The sequence below is a fragment of the Apium graveolens genome, chromosome 8, assembly GCF_009905375.1.
Source record: "Apium graveolens cultivar Ventura chromosome 8, ASM990537v1, whole genome shotgun sequence".
NCBI lineage: Eukaryota > Viridiplantae > Streptophyta > Magnoliopsida > Apiales > Apiaceae > Apium > Apium graveolens.
Window position 1 is genome coordinate 86,315,999 of NC_133654.1, and position 9,203 is coordinate 86,325,201.

At 35.6% G+C, this 9,203-nt stretch overlaps 1 protein-coding gene across 6 annotated transcripts; it reads left to right on the forward strand.

Moving 5' to 3' along the window:
* The first annotated feature begins 340 nt into the window (after positions 1–340).
* On the forward strand, positions 341–7,357 carry LOC141678935 (serine/threonine/tyrosine-protein kinase HT1-like). Of its 6 annotated transcripts, none has more exons than XM_074485386.1 (5): positions 341–458; positions 1,094–1,150; positions 1,286–2,380; positions 2,832–3,287; positions 4,119–7,357. In XM_074485386.1, the coding sequence occupies exons 3-5, from the start codon at positions 1,472–1,474 to the stop codon at positions 4,389–4,391; spliced, it is 1,638 nt and encodes a 545-aa protein (XP_074341487.1). In that variant the 5' UTR covers positions 341–458; positions 1,094–1,150; positions 1,286–1,471; the 3' UTR covers positions 4,392–7,357. The 6 variants fall into 6 exon arrangements, 4 of the variants coding, with proteins under 4 accessions (XP_074341487.1, XP_074341488.1, XP_074341486.1 ...); XM_074485387.1 differs by having other exon boundaries at positions 1,316–2,380; XR_012557961.1 differs by lacking the exon at positions 341–458 and having other exon boundaries at positions 548–2,380; positions 4,119–5,395; positions 5,520–7,357.
* The last annotated feature ends 1,846 nt before the right edge of the window (positions 7,358–9,203 follow it).

Genomic DNA, 9,203 nt, shown 5'->3' on the forward strand with positions numbered 1-9,203 from the left:
ACGACCTAGTATTATAAATATTTTATATTAAAATATTATATAAACTTCGGTTATTGTTTTCGGTTTTCGGTTAACCACGGTAAAAAACCGAATTACCGAAAAACCGAACTCCTAAAATTTTACTACCGAAAACCGAACCGAATTTTAAAATTTGGTTAACCGAACCGAAATTATTTCGGTTATTCGGTTCGGTTTCCGGTTAACCGAACCGAATGCACACCCCTAATGTTAAGATTGAATATCGTTTTGTACGTGAAAGAGTAGTTCAATGATCATTGAAGATTGTATACATCCTTATTCGTTATTAGAAATAGTGAGCGGTCTATATAGTAGAGTTCAAACAATTTTTTTGTTGTTAATTACCTATGAGGCTATGACCGGCCGAAATCCTTGTGAAAATAAATTTTAATATGCGCGCACAAAGACCATCGCGACGCTGAGCAGGCAAAAAGTCAATGGTAACTGGGTTACAAAACGGACTCCATATCTTTCTGTCAATTCCGTAGTTATGTTTTGTAAACTGTACTTGTTTTAAAGTCCTTGACAATGATAGCTAGCTTGCATTCCTGTTTATTTTATTCTTGTACCTTAACTAATAATCAATCAATCATAATAATATTCTCATTACTTGACTTTCGCCGTACCTCCATACAGATCCGTATCTTTCACGGTTTTGCTTTCACATCAACTTCTTCTATTCTCACAACATTAATCTATATTTAAATATATTTTGCTCTGTTTATAATTTTCTTTTTTGTATATTACATGAGAGCTTTGAACTGAAGTTCAGTTTGATTTGTTTATAATCTGCAGCAAGAAGTGGCACGAACTATTTTCTGATGAGAGTGCTTAAATTCTTACCTTATTTTTTTTTTGGAATTTTAGTTGATAGGGTTGCTTAGTTTTTGCAATTTTATTTTGTTGAATTGTTGCCTTTTTTTTAGACTGCTGGTGTTTATGATCATGGGGTTTTCTTAAATTACAACCAAATGACTGTGTGTTTGTGTGTGTGATAATATTGTTTATTCAGGAGAAATAATAATTAGTTTTTAATAATCTGTTTTTGATTGTTCTTGTATGTATGGGATTCCAGGCTTTCAAGGAAGATGTTTTTAGATATTGAGGCTAGCTAATAGGGGTTCTTTTCCAGGTCAGTGTTGGTTGATACTATTAGATTAAGCAGATTGTTAATGGTAGGGATTTTACCTTTGATTGTAAAATGATGGAGCTTTTATTGTTTTGATTTAAGCATTCTGAGTAGTTTAAAATTGTGGTATTTGATTAGATAATTTGAAGGATATTTGGTGATTTGAAGGTATTGTACAAGGCTATATTCGGTGATTTGAAGTTATTGTACAAGGCTATATTTGGTGAAGTATCTAAAGATACTGATCATGTGGTGGAATTCTTGAACTTCCGAAAAGGAGAAAGAAGTTGTTGGATTTCGAGATACTTTAGGAGGACTTGAAAAATGGAGGAAGAGAATTCATGGTTACGGAGGACAAAATTTTCTCATACCATCTACCACCGGTCTGGCTCTGCAAGAGTGGATTCATCTCCCTTTGTTCAGTCTGGTCAACATAAGGGTTTTGAATTAAGAGTTAGAACTGGTACTATTTTACAACCATCAGGTTCTAGTGTTTCCGTGATTCAGAATGTCCCTAACCATTACAAGGTTGCAGCTGTATCACCGGCACTTCATCCTAGAGTTTCCGAAACGTTTAAGGAAGAAAATATTGACAAGAACAAATGGCCTACTCGATGTCCTAAAAGTGATTCTGTTTTACACCCAGCAGGTTCTGGTGTTGCTCAGATTCAGCATAATTCTAGCAGAAATAAGCTTAGGGCTCTATCACCTACACCTCAAACAAAAATTTCCCGGACATTCAAGGAAGCTAAATCCGATTGTAAGAGATACTCAACTCCACAACCAGTAAGAAGAGATGCTAAAAAGGGAGTTCTGGCCAAGTTGTTGCACAAAGAATATTGTGAGAAGAAGCCTTCAGAGTCCAAGTCAAACACTAATATGGGGGCACTAAGGCACCTCTCTGCAATGAAAATTGATGATATGAAAAAGAACCGGAAGGAAACAAAATGGACAAAGTACTTTGATCATGCTGGGGGACGTATCTCTGCTATAGAATCAGCTAATGAATGGGAGGCAGATATGTCTAAGCTATATCTTGGGCTTAAATTTGATCATGGGGCATATAGTCAATTGTATCATGGGATTTATAAGGATGAGCCTGTCGCGGTAAAAATTAGTAGGATACCAGATTATGATGATGATGAAAATGGAGATCTCAGAGTTAAATTAGAGAAGCAATTCACAAGAGAAGTGACCCTCTTGTCTCGTTTACACCACCAAAATATCATAAAGGTAACAATTTCTCTTTACATGCCTTTACTGATCAATCTCTCCACCACTTATGGAGATGCATCAAGTGCAGAAGCTATAATCCATAGCAGCAAAGAGTTATCTAGCTGTATCATCACTTGTGCACTGATTTTCCATTTTCTTCGTGGTAAAATATCAATGTCCTTTCAGTGCTACTTAATTTTCAAATTACTTATTAAATTTTGAATTTACACAATAATTTTACACTGTTGGTCAATAGAATGTCTGAAACCTATATCGACAAGAATGCTTTAGTTTTCAGCTTTCTGAAACAAGTTTCCATATCTGTTACTTAAACTTCGAACGGGTTGAAAGTTGAAACTGTGGCCATGCTTAATATGTCTAACACTAGCACCTGCACTGATACCAGGTAGCATAAGTTTCATCTACAAACCCTTCTGACATTTTCTTTTATAAATCTTCGGAAACATAGTTTATAGCAGGATGCAGACAGCAACCAGTCTTCTGCGTCATCACAGAATATCTCTCAGATGGTTCTTTGAGGGCCTACCTGCGAAAGCTTGAGCAGAAACCTATCCCCCTGCAAAAGATAAATTCGATGGCTTTAGATATTGCTCGTGGGATGGAATTTATCCACTCACAAGGCATAATTCACAGGGACCTCAAACCTGAGAATATACTTATTAATCAGGATTTTCAACTAAAAATTGCTGATTTTGGAATAGCCTGTGACGAGGCAAATTGTGATTCCCTGATTGATGACCCAGGCACTTTTCGCTGGATGGCACCTGAGATGCTAAAACGCAGATCTTACAGCAAGAAGGTTGATATGTACAGATTTGGACTAATATTGTTTGAGATGGTAAGCGGAAGTATACCTTACAAGGATAAAAGCCCCAGTCAAGCTGCTTTTGCTGTTTTAAACAAGGTATGTTTTATGTGTTGTACATTCATCACTTGCATCAAATTGAGATCTTACTTTCCCTTTCCCATTTAGATGTGTTCACTTCTGATTCATATATTTCAACATATTGCAACTATTTTTAGTTGTATTTTGCAAAAGTGAATAAGATAGTTTTTAGTTTGTCCATTTGTGTACTATAAATTTGTTCTTTATTTTACATCTATAAGTGAATTAGATAGTTTTTAATTTGTCCAATTGTTTGTCTGATATCATACTTCTGTACTATGAATTTGTTCTTGATTTTGCATCTAAAGTTTTCTCTATATCACTTTACCGATCTGTATTATTTTAGTGGAAGTAGGCATAGTATCGTTGTTCTTTATCGGTACTGCACTATCTATAATTTGCTTTTCGTTGCATTTTTAGTTGAACAATGTGTAAAATGATTTTGTCAATCATAATTCCTTAAATTAAATATGTATAGTACGTTAAGCAAATCACAAACATATATCGGGTCAACATGAAGTTTGAGATCTTCATTTCTTAGTAGTGAATTAGTATGCGTTATTTACCAATGTAGTATATTTTATATAACTGATGCTGGATGAAGCTATTAAATCTTTACAAATTTTATTTAGTTGAGATTTAATGCTACTAAAATAGATTGTGTTATCCTCATTTATATGGCACTTTAATTTGGGGATATATTTGGATTCTTTTTAAGTATTTTCTCTTGTTCTCTATGTTAAGCTCATCTCCTGGAGATGCTATATATTTTACTGTATATTGTTTAATTGTTGAAGCTCCAACTAAGTATACTGTACAAATTTGTACCTAAATTTTGCAATCTTTCAGAACCTGAGACCAGTTATACCTGAGGACTGCCCCTCTACCATGAGAGCTTTAATTGAGCAGTGTTGGTCCTTGCAACCAGACAGGAGGCCAGAGTTTTGGCAGGCTGTTAAAGTACTAGAGCAGTTTGAATCTTCGCTTGCACGTGATGGAACCCTGAATCTGGTGCAGAACACAATGCGCCATGATCTTAAAAAGGGGCTTCTTCACCGAATGCAAAAGCCTGGCCCTGTTCATCAGAATGCTTTACCAATGCCCAGGCCTAAATTCGCTTGAATATCATCATGATCTGCTAGATTACATTGTAAAGTACAATGCCTTGTTTCGAGGTAGCGATGCACAAAAGGCCCACCGGACCGGACTTTGACCGGGCCTTAAAAACCCCGGGTTTTGACCGGCCCTTAAAAAGCCCGGGCTTTGACCGGGCCTGGCTTTTCGGGCTTTGATTTTGACCGGGCCCGAAAATGTCAGAGCCCGTTTGGACCCTTGAGGCAGGCCTAACCGGGCTTTTTTTCGGGCCGGATCGGATCGGACCGGGCTTTTTTCTATTTTAAATCGGATCGAGTTTTATTAGAGATTCCGAAGACTACATATGTTAACAACTATATCATCGTAAAAATGTATTAGTTTACATGGAATATATTATGAAAACATTACTTCGTTGAAAATATTTAAGTTCGGCAAAAAATAAACATGTTTATAGAATAATATATTTTATCATTGTTATCCAAATATATATAGTGTATTTACTATATCTTCTTTCATTATTTATGTGTATAAATAATATTGTTAATCACAAATATGTAAATATATACGTGTTTAAAGTATTATTTATATTTATAGTATATGTGAATTCATAAATATATAAGAAAATATATTATGATAATCAGATTTTAATCGGGTGTTTTCGGGCTTTTAATCGGGCCGGGCCGGGCTTTTAATCGGGCCGGGCCGGGCTTTGCCTAAAAATATAGGGCCCGTCGAGGCCCGAAGCCCGGACCGGGACCGGGCCGGGCTTTGACTAGACCGAGCTTGACCGGGTTTTGACGGGATCGGGTCAGGCCAGATTTTCGGGCCTAGACTTTTTGTGCATCTCTATTTGGAGGCCATTTGTTTTATTCTATATTTAGCTTGCATGCAGATGTGAATAACCATATTACAGAAACGCATTCATGTGAATATTATTTCTAAATTCTCTGTTTTTGGGGGTTTTGAAAATCCTTACAGATATAGGATTATGTTAAAAGCTTAACCGAGTTTCATCTGTTCTTACCTACAGAGTAAGATTTCATTGTTGTTCTTAAGATTTTGATCAGTTAGCTTAAAAAAATGTATGGTATATAGTCATTCGCGTGGCAGTGTCTTCTTAATTTATACTTTTTTGCTCTGTACTTTTGCTGACAGAACATGCCTTGTATCTTAGAACACTACAAAATGCACATTTTAATAGGACAGCTTTGGCAGAAGACAGCTCCAGAATGTGAATATGTATAGAGGTTTCTTCTAAACGCTAAATTTGCGTATTTTCTTATTTTATAGGGAAGATTACAACTACCGGGAAACATCGTGTAATTCTTACTCTATACAGCATGTTACTTCTTTACATAAACGTCATTTATTTTCTTAATTGATATAGAGCAGATGGTAAGGTGCAACATTTATCTCATTCCCTTTTCTCGGTTAATCTTAAAATTATGGGTTTTTTTTTTGTTGTAAGCCAATTGTACAATCAGTCTTTACTTCTTTTATGAATCCTTCCAAAATTATGGTTTTCTGTTTTGCAAATCACTATTTAAACCAATGCTGTGATCTAGTAGTCCGAATTCGTCTTAGTGATCATTTCAACTGAAGGAATGAGTTTGTTTCGATATGAATGTAATGTTTTAAAGGAGTTTCATCTATTCTTCCTACAGTAGTGAGATTTCATTATTGCTCTTGAGTTTTTTATGGGTTAGATGAAAAAATATATGGTAAACAATGATAGACTATGCCTTGTATTTGGCAGAAGACAGCTCCAGAATGTGAATATATATAGTAGTTGCTTCTAAACGTCAAATTCTTGTATTTTCTTACTTCATACGGCAGGTTACATCTTCAGGCAACTTTATAGGGCGGGTTACTTGTGCAGGCAAACGTCGTGTATTTTCTTAATCAAGTACAGAGCAGACGGTAAGGTGCAAATTTATCTCATTCATCTACTATGGTAGATCTTTTTTAAAAAAAGGCTTTGTAATCAAGATCAGCTTTAGCTAAGTTACTACTGTTATGTGGTGAGCTGGTTATTTATATGATTAGTTGCCTAGTACCGAATCACTTAATTCTGTAGCTGTTGTGCTATCTGGTGTTTGTTTGTTTATGCTGCAGCCCGGCCGGGCTCTCTGCTGTTTGTATTTTAATATGCTCCAGCTGCTATTAATCTACATAGTCGAATTTACAAAACTTTTGTTGTTTGCCCCAGGTTGTCGATAGGTTGTTCTTACAAGTTGTAGAAAAAGATTAGTGTGATGCCTTTCTGGTAAAATTTCAATTGAAGCCTGTAGGGATGTTACGATTTATGACTTTCGCCATCTAAATTGTGTTCTCGAATTTATCTGACAGTTTCAGTTATATGTAAACATTTCAAGAAAGCAACTCTGCAGTTAAAGAATCTTAGTTTAATGTAATTTTGTAAACGCCTCGCTTTTGATATAGTAACATTACTATTACAGTACGAACTAAAGCGACTCCTAGACGCAAAAATTTCAAATATGTCACTAAATAAATAGAAATGTGAAATTGGTCAAGGCCAAACGAGGTCAGCACAAATCAACACAGGTAATACTTCTTCAAAATCCTCTTCCCTTTTTGCTGAAGGCATTGCCGGCTTTTTTGAAGTGTCGCTTCTCTGCGTAAAGCAAGGAGCTCCGGTGATCATCGTGGCGCCACAAGAAGAGGAAGGCAAGGAATTGGAGAATTCCAAGTCCACATTCTGGTGTGTAAGAACTTGTGACACAAGAAGAAGCAGAGAAGCCATGACAATTTTGCAATGATAATACTTGTATTACTGGATGCTAAATTGAAATTGTCTTAATGTATGAATGTTTTGTTATGTGAAAAAATGCCAGTATATATAGTGTTTTGGTGTGTACAAGGGGTTTACTTGTCTTGAACTACCCACTGATTGCATGGCGAAGAAAACTTAAGCTAGGGGCAGAAAAAAACAGGGGGTGATGGGGGTTGTTTGGCTGATGGTTTTCTGTTGCTGTTTGTATTTCTTAGGAGACGTTGACTATAGAATTTTCTCAGTCAAAAACTTCCTCCACTTGGTGTTTATACAAAATAGTTGTATTTCTTAGGTAATATGTATTATTACTTTATCAAGAAAAAACTATTTTAAAACTCTATTTATTAAATTAATAAAATTCATTACAATCATTTTTTGAACATTTAAGGTTTCAGCTTATATTGCAGACTCTACCACCGTCATTAATGTTATATTTTTTGATCATCGAGATTAAAAAATGGACATTTAAAACTGTGAACAATATAACTGAATTAATGTACGTATAATACGATTATATATATAGATATATATAATGTTTGTGTTAAATTTAAATAACTCTGTTATCATATCATATAATACATTTTTTTTGTTTTAGGCGGAAAAATGTTCTCGGTCATGCTCAAGAAGGTAAAGAATTAACATTTACATTTTTATTGGATAATAAAAATTATCAAGTTCACAAATATTTATTATATTCTATTATTTTTTGGTACCACTATAATCCATTTTATTATATATACACACTCATGTATCTTTTTAAATTACATTTATTTAATAATATGCTTAAAATTTTATAATTTTAATAATAAAGTTGAATGAACTTGTTTCCGAATGAGTACTGGCAAGTTACTAGTAAATATAAAGATGTCTGGCTCTTTCAAGTTAAGAGGTTTTGACTTGTGAGGATGCAGTGCGGGTGAGCATTCAAGTTACCGTGCTCACATGTGTATACTATAACATTAATTAAGTTATATTGGTGCAAATTTTTGTATATACAGGAGAATCATCATAAATATTGATGAAAAAAAATCAATCAGAATTTGCCACCTAAATTGTTATAGTATAATTGCGGACACACCAAAAAAGATATAAACACGCTCTCTAGGAATGTGAGAATTGAAAAATATACGCTACGAGTCAACTTGACTCATTCACAGTTGTTTAGAAAACTTTCAATTCTAGTTTCCTTCGTATTTAGTCTTGAGATTGAAATTTAAACTGTTGGAACTTGGAAGCCGTAGATTTTATTGTACGCAGCAATCTCCAGCTCTCTGCGTATTTATGACTGACCCGAAGCCTGAGACAGTGAAACCTGAGCATTAGAAAAATTATAATGGCGAAATGTCCCCAGAACAACAATAACAACACAAAACCATCAGCCAGCCAAACTGCCCTTGTTTTCTCAACCCACCTACTTATTTTCTTCTCGATGCAAATTTCAACTAACCAGTTTGGCAAGCTAAACTACAGTCTAAACCCTTTTTTAGCCTATATGTATGGACAATTTATCACATTATACAATTTACAAACACATCACCTGATGCACTTTTTATAAACATCATACAAACTTGTCATGGCTTCTCTTGTTCTTCTTGTGTCACAACTTCTCTCTGCAGCCGGAGCTCCCTGCTTTACGCAAAAAGCAGATGCCTCTGGTGAAAATGTTGGGTTTGCTGAGCAGGCCTAACTCCACATTAGTATGATATTATCCGCTTTGGGCCGAGCCCGTACGTGTTTGTTTTTGGATCACTCCCAAAAGACCTCATTCTATTTTGAGTTATCTGACAACTTATATTCTAGCAAACTGCCCCTCCCACAAACGATGTGGGACAACTCCTAACAATCTCCCCCTTCACAGATCGGACCCGACACCTGTCGATTCTGTCTCCTTCAGTGTGACCAGGCTCCCCCTCGACCCATACTGAAAGTCCATCTGACTATCTGCTCCCCCTAGGCCCATATTGGAAGGCCCGTCTGCCTTTTTCTTGAGCCCATTCTGGGGCAAACCCATCTGTCTCTTCCTATGTCACTTCTTAAGCTCATCT